This window comes from Crotalus tigris, unplaced genomic scaffold (assembly GCF_016545835.1).
Source record: "Crotalus tigris isolate CLP2741 ecotype Arizona unplaced genomic scaffold, ASM1654583v1 scf7180000017733.2605024, whole genome shotgun sequence".
In the NCBI taxonomy this organism is placed as follows: domain Eukaryota; kingdom Metazoa; phylum Chordata; class Lepidosauria; order Squamata; family Viperidae; genus Crotalus; species Crotalus tigris.
Genome location: NW_024096600.1, coordinates 2,129,800 through 2,145,685, shown reverse-complemented (window position 1 = coordinate 2,145,685; position 15,886 = coordinate 2,129,800). Strand labels below are relative to the sequence as shown.

The 15,886-nt window shown below is 34.7% G+C and overlaps 1 protein-coding gene across 12 annotated transcripts in view; it reads right to left on the bottom strand.

The window, feature by feature from the left end:
- Nucleotides 1-15,886, bottom strand: part of OSBPL6 (oxysterol binding protein like 6) — a 99,372-nt gene that overhangs the window by 45,427 nt on the left and 38,059 nt on the right. For 9 of the 12 annotated variants that reach the window (XR_005556247.1, XM_039339363.1, XM_039339360.1 and 6 more), the window contains 8 exons: nucleotides 12,603-12,698; nucleotides 10,858-10,980; nucleotides 8,708-8,761; nucleotides 6,606-6,719; nucleotides 6,335-6,505; nucleotides 5,534-5,666; nucleotides 4,511-4,614; nucleotides 3,780-3,866 (listed from right to left, as the gene is read on the bottom strand). Coding sequence is in view for 11 of the 12 variants with exons in the window: in XM_039339363.1 (XP_039195297.1) it covers nucleotides 3,780-3,866; nucleotides 4,511-4,614; nucleotides 5,534-5,666; nucleotides 6,335-6,505; nucleotides 6,606-6,719; nucleotides 8,708-8,761; nucleotides 10,858-10,980; nucleotides 12,603-12,698 (882 nt within the window). In the remaining variant the exon portion in view is untranslated. The remainder of the gene's footprint in view (nucleotides 1-3,779; nucleotides 3,867-4,510; nucleotides 4,615-5,533; nucleotides 5,667-6,334; nucleotides 6,506-6,605; nucleotides 6,720-8,707; nucleotides 8,762-10,857; nucleotides 10,981-12,602; nucleotides 12,699-15,886) is intronic. The other 3 variants (XM_039339365.1, XM_039339367.1, XM_039339369.1) reach the window with 1 other exon arrangement.

Genomic DNA, 15,886 nt, shown 5'->3' with positions numbered 1-15,886 from the left:
AAAAACAATCCTTCAGACTGTTGACTGTTATTCTAAAATCTTTCCACATAATTTCAAAAACATTACATTAATCCCAAAATGTGCAAATTTTGTAGGCTTCTTAATTATACCATGTGGGAAAATTATGATAAATAGGTCACAAAGCAATGTGGGAAAATTATGATAAATAGGTCACAAAGCAATCTAAACAGAATTTTTGAAAGCAGAGAATAAATTTAGAAAAATCTCCTTGAAATTTCTGCTATATAAAAAAAATAGCTGAAACATTGCAGTCTGCACTTAGGCAAGAAAAACCAAATACACAGCTATAGAATAGGCAACACCTGTAGTAACTGTGAGAAAGATCTTGGTATCCTAGCAAACCATTATGTAAGTATGTGCCAGCAGTGTACTACAGCTGCCAAAAAAGCCAATGCAGTCCCAGACTGCATCAACAGAGCAGTAACATCAAGATTATAAGGAGTAAAATAGCCTAAATTTGATATTCCTTACACAAGACATTAACAAAACCACTGTTATATAAACATTTCATGCAAAGCATGCCACATCATCTATATGTAAAAAAACCCTCATTTTACTTATAGCCAGTGGTGGGATTCAGCCGGTTCACCAGAACCGGAAGCTAAGCTGAGTTCGGAGAACCGGCTGATTGTACACTGCTTCTGGAAGTTCATTCTAGGCCTCAGAGGCTTGGAAAAGGCCTCCACAGCCTAGAACAGCCCGCCGGAAGTGTGTGGATGCCACTTCCAGAAGTCCGTTCTAGGCCTCGGAGGCCCAGGCCTGCATCCAATAAGAGAGCCAATTGTTCAGGTATTTGAATCCCACCACTGCTTATAGCAGAAACATAATTCAAGTAGAAAATGAAATATTTTGTATGCAATCTTAGTTTCCCTTCTTATCTGATTAACTGTACACCAATTAGTACTGCCTTACAAATAGTTACATATTAGAAGTTAGCTTTTTCCCCACTGATTTTGGGGAAAGACATAGCAGGTTGTCTCCATGCTAGAGACCAAAACTAATTTCAGCTTGAAGGCACATATTTTAAACAGAATTTTTTATTGCAAAGCTCCAGTGTGTGGTGTGACTCAGGGTAACAACACTTTCTCTCCTACTTCTAACTTCAGAAAGAATACAGTGGAAGTCATTATATTCCTTTTTTTCCAATGTGTCCTGTACACTTATAAGCAATTGTCATTAGACCTATATTATTTCTCTAAGTAGAAACTACTTATTTTCAAGTTTGTAATAGTCTCTTTGTGAAAGTAGTCATTTAAAAAAAAACATGTGAAGATATCCCACTTCACTCATAAAATAAATGTTTATAAAGTTGTTAGAGTGAATTCTTCCATAAATAATACATTCATTTCCAAACTTTAGAGAATACATGGAGGTCAAGGTCAAATTTTTCATTGTTCCCTGAGTTTCACTGTTTTTCTGCAAAATTTCATCGCTAGGATAGGTAACATACCAGGAAAACTCCATTTTCCTATGCATAAATTATGTTATCTAGATTAGTATGAAATGTCTACAGTAAAATAAGAAGCTCAAAGAATATCTAGAACCCAACATTATCTTTTGGCAAGGCTCTGTAATAGTGCAATCCTATTATTTCCTATAAGACACACATTATTTGTGACAGGATATATTCCATTCTAAATAATTTTTGCCAAGAAAAGAATATAAGGATGTGGCCTGATGAGTAGGATATGATATAATTTTCAGTAAAGATGAACTGACAAAATGACACTATGGTTGAAATTCAACTTCCCAGTGATTGTTTCAATTCCAGGAAATATTATTATTATGCCTTTTCACTGTGTATGTTCTTAGGCAGCCAATTCTATATAGACAGCTGATTGATTACATGCCACCAAGTCATTGCCGATTTAAAGAGTTAGCAACCATATACATAGATTTTCTTCATGACTATCTGTCCCAAACTTGGTCTTCCAATAATACACTTATCATCACTGCTAGTGAGTCCATCTAACTGAGTCCTCTTGTCCTTCCTTCCATCTTGCTCAACATTAGAAATGTCCAGAAAGCTAGGTCTCTGCATGTGTCCAAAGTAGGATCATTTGAGTCTGGTCATTTGTGTCCCAAGTGAGAAGCGTGGATTGAATTGTTCAATGAACCACTGAACATGTTTTCTTCACTGTTCACAGTATTCCCGGAGTCTTGTCCAACGTCAGACTTCAAAAGCACCAATGAAACTTTATGTCCCGATTCTTCAAAGTCCAACTTTCACTTCCACAGAGCATTACCGTTAATACCATGGCTTGCACAGTTTTGATCTCTATAGTTTATAGATGCATTGTGGTATTTCAGTATCTTTTCCAAGGCCTTCATGGCTGCTCTAGCAAGTGCAAGTCTGCAGCCTAATTCTTTATTGCTTGTTCCTTTGTGTTGATGATTGATACTAAAAGATAGATGCTACCTGCAATGTTGATATCTTCCCTATCAATTCTAAGGCTGGTTGTTCTAAGACTGATTGTTCTACCAGTCGTCATTTAGTTTAATCCCATTTTTTTCATTGTGCTCGTTTGAGTTTTAGAACTAGTCTTGCAGACCTTTGCATTTTTGTTATTAGGGTAATATCAACAACAAAGCAGAGGTTGCTGATGTTTTTTCCTCCAATTTTAAAATCATGACATACTTCAATCCTTCAATAAGCCTCCCTTATTATATATTCAGTATATAGATTGAATAAATAAGGGGAAAGTGCATAGCCTTGACTTATTGCTTTGCCAAACTTGAGAGAGTCTGTTTCACCATGTTCTTTCTGCTGATCTGTATATAACTTTTTCATGAACACATAAAGTAATAATCTTCTTTGGTTTGCTCTCCAATTGTCTATTCCCATTGTTTTTGGAAAGTCAGCCAATGATTCTCATGAAGATCTTCCCAATGACTGGTAAAATCCTAAGTCCCAGTAGCTTTTGCATTTGCAACTATTGCCGTTTCATCTCCATGCAGTGGAGACCTCCTCTGACTGTCAAATAATGGGTAATAGTGAATGTAATCATTGAATTAGATCATCTCTACCAGCTTTGAATACCTTGGCTCTAATTCCTTTCATTCCAGCTGCTTTACCATTTTTCAGTAGAATTAATGCTGTTTTTATTTCATTAAATTCTGCATTCAAGACCAGATTTTGTGGCACTTCAATGAAAAGTTTTGGGTTTTTTTGCCTACATTAAGGTATCTAGAAAAATAAAAATTTGGGTATCTACACCTCTGATACAACATCACTTTTGAGTAGATAAACCTTGCCCTGCTGTATGTAACTGCTCTGTAAGTATAGCAATTAGATGTGACTTCCCAAAATGTATTCACACACAAAGTAGACAATATATATTCATCATGTAACTTATGATATTGCCTTGATAACAAGGAATCAACCTGTTTAGGTCTCTCTCTCTCTCTCTCTCTCTCTTTCTTTTTTCTTTATTTAATAAGCCTTTGTGCTAATAGGAGAAATGATATGGTTACCAGATCAACGCTGTAAAATCCAAAGAACCACTAGATGGAAATAAAATTCTATAGTTATCTGCTACCTTCCAGCGGTCCTCTGGATTTCTGCAACAAGGTCTAGCAGTTCTAAGAAAGGACAAATAATTATAAAAATAATTTGAGCAGCAGACCTTAATCTTAAATTTTTAAAAAGCTATCAACAATTAAATATCCAGTACTTCAAATCCAAGTTAATTTTATGTTTTTATTATTTTTAAGAAATACTTAACCAAACCATAGTTAAAATATAGTGAACTCAGTACCTGAAGCTGTATTTTAGCATCTTTGCTCACACTTTTTGTTCTCCATCTTCTGGTGACACGCTTGTCCTTCTTATCTACACTGTTAGCCTATGTTATAAAATAATTAAAGCAGTAAAGCATTGGGTTAAAGCTGACAAAGCTGACATGGACAATACTGCAAAAGTTAGTAACAAACACCCAGCATTCGTTGACTGCCAAAGTGCTAATCTATACAGTATGATACAGATAAAGCAAACAGGCCATTAAAGACAGTTTCAAAAACAAGAATTGCAGTACAATTCTTCAACCATTTATGCTAAAGACTTCTATCTAATATTTGCTAACTAGGATAATTTCATTTTTCTTTTCAGAACAGTTCTTAACACGAAGAACAAAAGGGCAACTGAAAATTAAATTTAGAACAAAGTATATGAATTTAAATGGACTCCAGAAGATGGTAGAGGACAGGAGGACCTGGAGGAACGTTGTCCATGGGGTCGCGATGGGTCGGACACGACTTCGCAATTAACAACAACAACAACATGTGATTTAGGCTTAAAAATTATTTCAGTTTACGCTCATTAGAGAACTTGACTGTAATAATGAATAATTCTGCACTATCTTGTGTCATACTCGAAGTTCATATACTGACAATGACATGACAGAGAACATTCATACAGAATATTTCAAATGCAAAATAAGTAGTATAAGCAAGCATTATTTCAATAATTTTTAAAATCTATTTTGTTTACCTGCATATCTGTGAAGCTAGGTGCTGACTGAGTTCTCTGAAGTATTTCTAAGTTCTGAAGAATTTTACTGAGTTTTACAAGATTTGATTGACAATGTGCAAGATCTGACAAAAAAACAACACATTTAGAACAACAAAAACGTATTCTGATTAAGATTTTATTTGCTAGAGGAACACAAGAGAATTTACTGAAATGACATCTGAGCCCACTCCCCATTACCCATAACATTCCATAAAGGAAACAAGGTGATCACACAGTAAAAATACATAAATTTTGGGCCACATCATGCTAACCGAATTTGGGCTCCCTTCATCTATTCCATACAACTGTTAAATTTCTTCCTGCATGTCCCCAAACCTCCTGAGAATAACTTTAGATAATGGTGGATATCATGATAGCAAATCATTCCATATGCAGAATGGAACAATTTATATGCTTGTGGGGTGACCCATGGGGAAAAAAACCTTTGCTTGGAAACACTCAGAGTTTTGGGGAGGTTTTTTTTTCTTTGATTCTTCAACCTTCCTAAACTATATTTCAAGGCAAATAATGGGAACATCCTAAAATTCATTTTGGATTATCTTTAATCCCTACAATTATTCCTGAGTGAAATGATAACTATTTTAAAAATTAAAAAAGATACAGTGAAGTAGAAAGTATAAAATACGTTGTTCGTATTATTACCTATAATATAGAGAAGCTACAGAATTTTCAGCTCTGTATTACATAGATGTGTACTACACAGGAAATATTTGTTAAATGGAAATTGAGTAGTTTTAACTATAAAATATACTAACATTAGGAAAGACTTTTGATTAGTCCTGAAAATCTAAATGTTGATGGTTCTTGGAAAAATTGCATATAATTAAAAAGAGGAGGCTTCATTTTAAGTACAACCAAGGGAGAATTCCTATATATTTTTTTGCTCTATAACATATAATAAGTACATTTTCATTGTAGCTTCAAGCTATGTTCTGCTGTATCAGTAGCAGTGACTGATGACTAAAGGAAGGAGGTGCTCACCTTCTGCACACTTGTCCATCTCCTCTGATTCTTGCAACCAAGCAACTACTTTACTTTGCCCAGTAGTACACGTTGCAGGTAGACTATTACTGCAGGGGATAGACGGTTGCCAGGGAAAACTATTCTGTGAAACCTAAAGAAAGATATACCCAAATATATGCATATACCCATGAGAATTCTGGGAGAAAAACTGCCTGTGATTAAAAAATAAAGTAGCAATCGTTATTCTCTTCTTTAAAAACTGAGGCATGTATGTATCTGATACTCTAGTCTAAATTAAATAACAAATATTTCAGTAAATGCAGTACAGGTAGTTGTCAACGTATGAACACAATTCAGCCCAAAATTTATGTTGCTAAGTGAGGAATTTGTTAAGTGAGTTTTGCCCCATTTGACGACTTCTCTTGCCACATTTGTTAAGTGAGTCACTGCAGTTGTTAAATTAGTAACAAGGTTGTTAAGTGCATCTGGTTTCCCCATTGACTTTGCATGTCAGAAGGGTCCAAAAGGTGATCACATGACCCCGGGACACTGCAACCATCATAAATGTGAGTCAGTTGTCAAGCATCCGAATGTAAATCACGCGACCATGAGAAACGATCACTAAGTGAACTGTCGTAAGTTGAGGACTCTCTGTACAGTGTTGGGTATGTTCTTCTTTTCGGTGTCACATATAACGGCATCCATTTTCATTTGCGTCCATAATGGTTGGAAAATGAGTGGCTAGCAATGTTGTATATTATAAAACAACTCTGTATGAACTGAAGGATGGTATTCTTCCTAACCAAAAAAAGGTTGTACCTTAGTTTCCAGCATTGTGGCATTAGCAGCTGGTGAAGATTCAGTGGTGGAAGTTGAAGGGAATATGTGGAAATTGGCATCCTGTGGCGATCGCACAATCTCGTTCTGACGATATAATCTATGATGGCGCAACTTTGACACCCAAGCATCAAATGTATCCTGCGACTTTACCTAATTAAAAGATCAGTGTGAGTGAGGAATCCAGTAATAGTACTTGATTTCCCTTTTTCAGCATAACTTGAAAATAAAAATCAGTAGAAATACTCCTTACTTTTAAATGGTAGATATGCTCCTCGGTGTCAAGATCTATTCTACGTGCTTTCTTTTTAATTGACATAACCGATAATCCCACATCTATGCTCCCATGAACCTTTCCTTTCTGAGTCTGAAAAAAAAAAGTAAAGATATGCACAGTAGGAAATAAAAGGCAAAACTGGTAACTTGTTGCTTTTTTTAGAATGAACAGACAGATGTGTAGCTTTCTGGGATATAATGCAAAGGTACATAAAATAGCAAAAATAGGAAAAAGTTGGGAAGACATCATGTGCTGCTTATCCAGGACAGGGTTGATATGTAAGAAGTGCACTGCTTTTTTTCACACATACATATGAACATTTCGTAGGCTGAGTAAATAAAAGATGTGGAATAATTTTGTATAAAACTATTTTAAGAACAAAACTAAGCAAATGACAGATGTTTAAATATGAGAATGAAAAACAAACCTGAGGCTATGATTCAGATAATCTACATATACGTACAGGCTACATATCTAATTTAAGTGACATTTCTCTGACAGCTACTTTTATTGCTAAAGAAATAAATTCAGATTAACAGTGGCTCACCTACGTAGTAATGAAAGCTATGATGATAAAAAATGGCTAATTTAACTCTGGTAAGATGCATCATTCATAAGCAAATACTAAAGATCAATTTATACTGATAAATAACAAAAGTTTGTGCCCTCATGAAAACTTATACCTGTATAAATTTCAAAATAGGCCCAAAGGCACAAACTACATAAATAAGCATATCAGCTCTTATTTGTCATCTATTATACACCTATTTCAGAAATAACTGAAAATAATGTTACCTAAATAGTTAAGTCTGCCTCTGAATAAAATATCAACATGTTCTGAACCAATTTCCCCTCGATACAATTATACACAAAAGAAAGATTAATTATAACTAAGATTGCTTTTGTGTTTTAAGACCATTTTGTACTGAAGCTCTTATTTTATAAAATAAGTAACACAATGTACTTAGTTCTAACATATATATATAATCTAAAACAATTACGGAGTTCTAAAGATGCAACAAAAACTAAATTAAATTCATCTTTAAATCTACAATGCTACAGGCCTTGTTTGCTTTATACTGCTGTTTATTAACAGGGATCTTTTAAGTTGCTATATTATGTAGTTTCAGCAATAAATATTTATTATTCCTAATATTTTTCTAAACTTGGCTAGATTTTTCCAATGTTTATGGAATTGACTTGTATTATTATAGTAAAAATAAATGTTTTATTATGGACTACAACCACTTTATAATTAAAGTAAAACAAAGTTACAATTTAAAATCTCTAACTACTTATTGTTACAGTAAACCCTTGATTTACCAATCTTCATTAAAAATTGGTTCATGAAAGTAATGGAGAAAATTCATTTACTGTTTTATGTATTCCCTTTGCGATTTAATGCTTATTCAGATCTAACAATCATCCCTTCCCCTCTATTATGCTGTAAAATTGAGGGTTTGCTGTATTTTGTAGTTCACTGAGCAGCAAATGGCACATACAGAGTTTCCAAGGCACTTGACTTATAAGGACTCAGGTGCTGCATAATAGGTACATTGATGTTATCTATCAAATAATATTGCAAAAGGCAGAACACTGATCTGACCAAAGTAAAGTTTCAAAGTAGTAGTATTAAGGCAAGAAGCTGATGTGCTTTTGGTTTTAAATCTTAATAATTTAAAAGCCAGAGGGTGGAGTTTGCTGGCTCATTATAAACAGGAGTTTACCCTGTCAATCTTAGTTGGAGTGTGTTTTCTTCCCTGATGTAGGGAGAAATCACAGGAATAAGATTTCATCTCAAGGTGATGAAATAACTGCTAGAAAACAATCAAGCTCAGAGACACTAACAACCCAGCAGTTTAAAAATTATCTAATTGCCACAAATAAAATCTGGCAAATTATAAAACTGAAAAATCCAGAATGTTTGAGAAAAAAGGAGGAGGGGGGGGAAATTGAATTGAATGGGAGGATTTGTACCTTTTCTCTGCAGTACAGGAATATCTGCATCGTTACTGGAACTACGCATCCAAATAATATGTAACATTCATTTTTCTTTTAAAGGCCCTAGAGTTACTTACATCAATTGGTGACTTTGAATATTTCAACATTCCATTGTCCAGAACAAAAAAGCGCTGCAGAAAAAAAAATGTAGATCACAATGCAGTGGAGAATATATAAAACTATTAATGGAGACGTAAACACATTGCATGCAGCAATAAACATCATTACAATAAATGAAGGACCAAGCTAGGGGTAGATTTTCCTAGCTATGTGGTTGCCCCACACCAACTTGATGGAACATAATCAATCAATCAATCCTAAAGCTAAATCATTAAAGTTGCTTTGTGAACTGAGCTATGGTATATGGTAATACAACCCATCATTTGTTTTTATAAATAGCTCACAGGATCATACTGGAACAAAGTATTTTCGGAATAGGTTAAAAACAGAACCTATGTAGTCTTACTGAATAAGGAGCACTGATGTCCCCAGAGCAGAGAAAAGAAGGATCTATAAGCCCTTCAAACTAGTCTAGGCAAGAAGCACAAACCAATGCTAACAGTATCTTTACTGTAAGGTTATAGAAATAAAATCTTGCAAGCCTGAAAGCACCTCTCATATCATTTTATTTTTTCTTTCTAGAAAACTAGGGCGGGTGTCTTCCTGAGATGCCTTCCTACACTCCTTTTCCTCCTATGGACTGAGATACTTTGGCATGACAATTATCCAGTCTGCAGCTCTTTCTCCTGCTTCCCAAGGTCATCCCAACAGACCATGACAGAATCAGACTGACACAAGCAGCACTGCAGCATTTGATGCAAACCCTGCCCCTGTCTATGTGCACGGTGATGTAACAAGGATGTCTCAAAAAAGAAGAGCTTCGGATGCAATAGTGCTTTCATCATTCTGACAAAAGCAGCAAGATTCTGTGGCTTATACCGATGAGGGGCCTGTCTGAATTTCTGAGAGTGAGTCTGCTTTATTTGACAGAATGGAATCAAGGCATTCATGGGGCAATGTCAATTAACCCTACTGAATTACTGCATCTGAAAGCTTGCCTAGAATTAGGTTTCTGAAGGCTAGGATGTTAAGCATGTTTACTTGGCAGAACCCTTTAAATGAAGAGAACCTGATTTCCGGCAAGTCTTTGTATTCGGGATAAGAATTAAAAGACACAAAGTCAAACTGATAACACTTTTTAAAAGAAGCGTTCCTGTCAAATGCTTCTCCAATCTCAGAAAAATTCTTAACTTTCTTAAACATCAAAAATTTACCCAGTTTCATACATCGTACTCAGGGATCCCTGCATCATCACTTCGTTCAATAACTGATTGTGATGGCGTCTGAACAATTACTTTCACAATAATCAAACCAACATTTGATATGACAGACAGACATTATTGAGTTTTAAGAAGAATAGTAAGAACTAATACAAACTAAAATAAATAAAGAAAAAAAGAGATTTTAAAAAAAGTAAAAATACCAAAAAAGATAAGAGGAGGGTAAAGGAAAAAAGGAAAGTGGGAAAAAGAAGATATTAAGAAAGATATAAAGAAGTGACTTTCAATCGTCTTCTCAGCAGGTATAAATACAATTATAATTTAACCTCTCTCTCTAAGATTACTTCATTACTCTCTTCTTTCTATAGTCTATCCTTTCTAATCATCAAAACTACAAATCATAAGTCCACAAAGGGTTTCCAGTCACCGCTAAATGTAGATACAGTTTTTTTCTTTAATCAAATAAGTCTGTTTAGCCATTGCATTTGGTATTTTCTATTCCATACAATATACTTTACTGTGACTCGCATATGCCTTCATACAGAGAATACAATTTATATTGCAGTCTATTTTATCTCCCGTTTTTTCTCTCTTTGTGTACAGTATGTCTATAACTGAATAATACATATATACGTTGAGGCAGTTAAACCTCTTTAAAGGGTATATGATCACATGCTAACTGCTTGTTTCTAGCCCTGCAGGAAGGTTTAATCACGTTCACTTGAATGTTGACAGAATTCAATATATTACACGAGTGCAAAACAAAGAAAGAGGTGAAAGCCTCCTTCAGATTCTGCCACTCAATTCAAGGTCAGGGACTAAAGAGGTAGGCATGGTTCAATAACTGCTCGTCAGTTTCTGAAGAGAGTTCAATTTGCTACAGAATTGATGAATTTTGTGTGATAATTGAAAATAATGGCACCTAACATGCTTTCCACATGTTTTACCTTGTGCCAGCCTTTTAAAGGCCATTTCCTTTTCTTCAGCATGAATCCTTCATGTTTGTCTGGCTTCTGGACATTAGTCTGGCCAATTTTCAAGCCTTCTATAATTTCCCAGTTGTCTGGCTCCTGAGTAAAGGGGGAAGAAAGGGAGGGAACAGAAGCAAACAGATCAAAATTTCACTTTTGTGGCGCCTATTGTTCAAGTTGTTTTGGCAACTCTGTGCACAGTTACATAAAATCCATTCCACTGAATTCAATAAGACTGCCTTTAGTTAGCAAATAAAAAGGAAACTGGATAGTACATAAACCACACTGAGAATATAAATGTTCCAGAACTCTATGCTATGGAAATTACTAAGGGAAGTATAAGGTTAAACTATATAACTGGGAAGGTCCCAGGAGGTACCAGTTTTTGGGGTATCCTATTCCATTCATAATTAATCATGGCTAAAATCTCCTTAGTTCTATTTGGGTTCTTTTCCCAAAAAATGTTTGGAAGAAATCTGGTTTGTATATACAAATCTGAAGTTGTAGCAAGCAAAGATGTCATCCATTTGCAAATGAAGCACCTAGCCCTAGCATAATAACTAGGTACATCAAGGCACAATAATTCTAGAAGGAATGTTTCAAATTGTAAACATGTTCTTTTACTGGAAACAAATGACGAGGGCTGATTTGCAGCATTCTGCATAGCAATAACAATCAAAATCATGCTACTCATCATGCTTGGTCCCTTAAGTTTTTTTATAATAGAACAGAGACTTGTAAACAGCACTTCCATGCATTACTGATGTAATATAGGGATACATTAAAGGACTGTGTTATGTTGAAAAAAAATTCACGATGTACCTTGCAGTATCTATATACAAAATTATTCTCAAAATCCCATACAGGTAGTCCTCAACTTACAACCACAATTGAGCCCTAAATTTCTGTTGCTAAGTGAGACATTTGTTAAGTGAGTTTTGCCCCATTTTACAACCTTTCTTGTCACATTTGCTACGCAAATTACTGCAGTTGATAAATTAGTATTGGGCCCAAATTTTTTTTTTTTTTGTTAAGCAAGGCAGTTAGGTGAGTTTTGCCCTATTTTACGACTTTTCTAGCAACCGTTACAAAGTGAATCACTATAACTGTTACATTAGTAACACTGTTGTTAAGTGAATCTGGCTTCTCTATTGACTTTGCTTGTCAGGTTGCAAAAGGAGATCACATGACCCCAGGACACTGCAATCGTCATAAATATGACCCAGTTGCCAAGAGGCCAAATTTTGATTACATGACCATGGGGATGCTGCAACCATCGTTAAGTGTGAAAAATAGTCATAAATCACTTTTTTCAGAGCTATTGTAACTTCGAACGGTCACTAAATGAACTGTTGAAAGTCGAGGACCACCTGTATTAGATTCCTTAGTGAATTGGTATAATTAAAATTGACCAGAGAAGGCACATGCAAGGTCCATTTCAAATAAAAGTCCTTTAATTAATGGAAATTTTTTTCAAAAAATAGTTGATTAAATGTAAGAGTGCCTGGCTGAGGAATTCTGGGAGCTGGAAGTCCACAAGTCATAAAAGGGCCAAGTTTGAAGACCCCTGCTTTAATGCAACCACTTCAGTGCTTTGAGGAGTGGCAGTTGGCTTATAATGTTGCTGCAAACAAATGATTTGCATAGCCTTATTGAACACATCCAATTATTAAATACGTTCTGCAACCACTTTCTTTTGCAGGGACTAAGACTTTACTTACTTTAGATACAACGATTGGCTCATTTTCTAACAATTGTTTCCCAATAATCAAGTCTGTGCTTCCAGCAGAAGCATTTCGCTCTAACACATGACCACTCTAAAGCACAAAGAAAAGAATGGAGTAAATTTTTGTCACAGAAAATAGTTCTCATACTAAGATGTTTTGAGGGAATGGAAATACACTGTGTTCACACAAAACAGATATCATATCATTACCAACCTTTATAATTTAATATTTTTAATATTTTAATATTAAAGCACAGAAATATCTTATGAGATATTGTTACCCAAGCTGATTCAAATGGAAAGGCAACATATATATTTATTCTAATAAGCAAAACAGTATTTTCAAATTTTAGTACTGAATGTTATTTCAGTCAGCATCTTAATATTCAACAGGCTTTTTCTGCCAACTTAAGGTATTACTGTATAATTAACTTTCCCCCTAAAATTTCCAAAATTAGGTTGTTATTATAAAATGGCTTACATCCACAGCTGTCTTGTCTAAAGTTCAACAGGAGATTGTGTACACATTCTTCTTATATAAAGTGAACATATGTGAGACAAGAATGGATTCATGTATAGGAATATTATAATTGGGTTGCAGAAATTCAGACCACCAATAACAGGGCAGCCAAGATGTAAAGAAAAATCTGATTCTTTCCCACATCTAGTAGTTATCTGGATTTTTGCTCCCAAATGTAGTAATACTAATTATGATGGTAGATGCTACCCATAGCAGAGCAAGTTCATTAGACTTCACAGATGGATACTTTAAGAAAAAACTTGATGAAATATCTGAGTGCATTCACTTATACACCATAACAATGTGAAAATTAATTAGATCAAAATAAGTCAAACTCTCTCTCTCTCTATGCTTGGAAGATAAACATGAGTTTGATCCTGCCTTGAGCTGAACTGAATTAAATCTGTCAAGCACAGTACTATAAAGCAGAATAAATGTATTCTTGATATATGTGTTTGAAAGTACAAAGATTTGAATATCTGTCTTGCAATGTTCTTTTGAAAGTGTTTTCTTTTAAGGTGACTCACCTGTTCCTTATCAAAGCATAATTTACAGAAAATTGAGATTTTAAAAGAGCAGAATATTAAAAGAATTGTCTTTAGATGCTTGATATTTGCATACGAAAATCATGCTCAGTTAAAATTTCTTGAGGAAACAATTACACAAATACACAATTTGTCAAAAGAAATTTACAGAAAGTTGGTAGTTATCTAGGGGAAGGTTGACAACAATTCTACTGGGGACACTTTAATTTGGATTTTTGCATCAAGAATAAGTTGGGCTCAGTGGATTATTTGAGCTCTTCCACTTGTACGATTCTAGAATTACACTGGTTTATCAGCTTCTGCCTGTTGAATGGCACCACTGGGCACAGCCCAACTGGCTTGTTTATATTTTTGATCCAGGAATATTTGTCAATATGCTATGATATATAAATCTATTTTTTTCAGACCCTTGCTTTAAGATAATGGTGCGCCATCTATCTTATCTGTCTATCTGTCTGTCTGTCTGTTTTAAATAGTAATGAGCCTGACAAGAGATTATAAAATGAAAACAATCCAAGCAAACTGAGGTGTTTATTTTGATATGATATACTATGATCTGGAGAATCTTACGTTTCTTTTGTTTCGATGGAGTTACATTGCCTCAAAAACAACAAGTGTAAAGTTTAAAAATAGTCTTGAACTTGCTGATCTTGCCTGGGTGATGTAAGATGAACACTTTCACTAACTGTATGGTATAATGACAGCAAATGACATCAAAACATTGTACCAGTTCGTAACTTTCAAATCAGATTACAGCAATATGCTCTACTTTATGCATAGTTTAGGAATTGCACAGGAAATGCAGCATCTAGAAAGGAGTCTGGGGCTAATAACAGAGAATTTTATATCTTTTTCTAAGCGACTGAACTTGTTACTTGTATTTTTGAGGGGAATAAGTACTATTATCAATACTTTAAAGCTTTAACCGCTTAAGTCCAGCTTTAAAGATCCATCTTTTCTGACTGGTTTTTAATATCGTTTAATTGTCTCAAATGTTTTGATGCTTTTATTTTATTTTATTTTATTTAGTTAAGTGATTTACATTTTATTCTAACCACCCTCAGCCATTTAGTAAGGGTAATAGAGAGGCAACATCAATAGCAAAATAGATGCATCATGAAAACAACTTAATAGCAAGTGTGACTAATGTTTTGTGGGAGACAGAAATTTTTCTAATGACAGAATTTAAAATGATCAAATTAAGGTTTGTGAAATTAAAAGATTAATTAACAAATGACAAATGATTACTGGAGTACAATATTATCAATTCTGCATCTTTCTTAAACTGGAAATAATTACTAGAGAGTAATTTTGGCATAAAATTACTTGAGGGGTTAATAAAACAATTTGCAACTGCTTGTTTGTGAATCATGAATCTCATTTGTGATTGCCACTGCTGAGTCCTTATGTAAAAAAAGAAAAGTGTTTTATTTTGGTATGGGTAATGTCAGAATCCAAGACTAGGAATTAGTCATGCCTTAGATCAGTGGTTCTTAACCTGGGCGATATTGCCCCCCAGGGGGCGATTTCATTTTTCAGGGGGGCGATGGAACAAAAAGGGGCGATATGGGAGCGAAGGAACAAAAAGGGGGCGATATGGGGGTGATGGAGCGAGAAGTTTTGGGGACACTTTTGAGACTTTTTCGTACAGTGAACAGCTGCATATCTGTCATACAAAAACATCAGATCACTCGCTATTAGTGGATTGAATTGTGTTTTCAAATGTTCCTCCAGCTAGCTTCAGTAAAGAACGCCGTACATATGTGAATACACATTACTTATCTTCATGCGCATTGCGCAGCAGCCTCTACCCTTTTTATATTTCTTTTTGCATCTTAAATTTTACTTGTAATTCAATCATTAAATGTTACTCTTTTTCTTTTCAGGCATTTCAATTTCTTGCAATTGAATTTTGTTTTCAGTGGTCATTACATTTAAGTGTCTTGAATAAATAAGATAATAATGAAATACATGTATCACGAAGTTTGGGAATAAAGTGGTGGGTGGCACCAAAATTTTTCAAACAGTTGAGATATGGGAAAAAGACTGGAAATAAATTATTTGCATCGATATGTCCTGATGACAATTTTAAAGAAAACAAAAAAGTGTTTGCATAAATTGAAGAATTATTTCCTATGTTGTGATTGAGAGGTGATGTTGGGGGAGGGGGGCGATGACAACTTCCTCAGTGGCTCAAGGGGGCGATTCATTCAA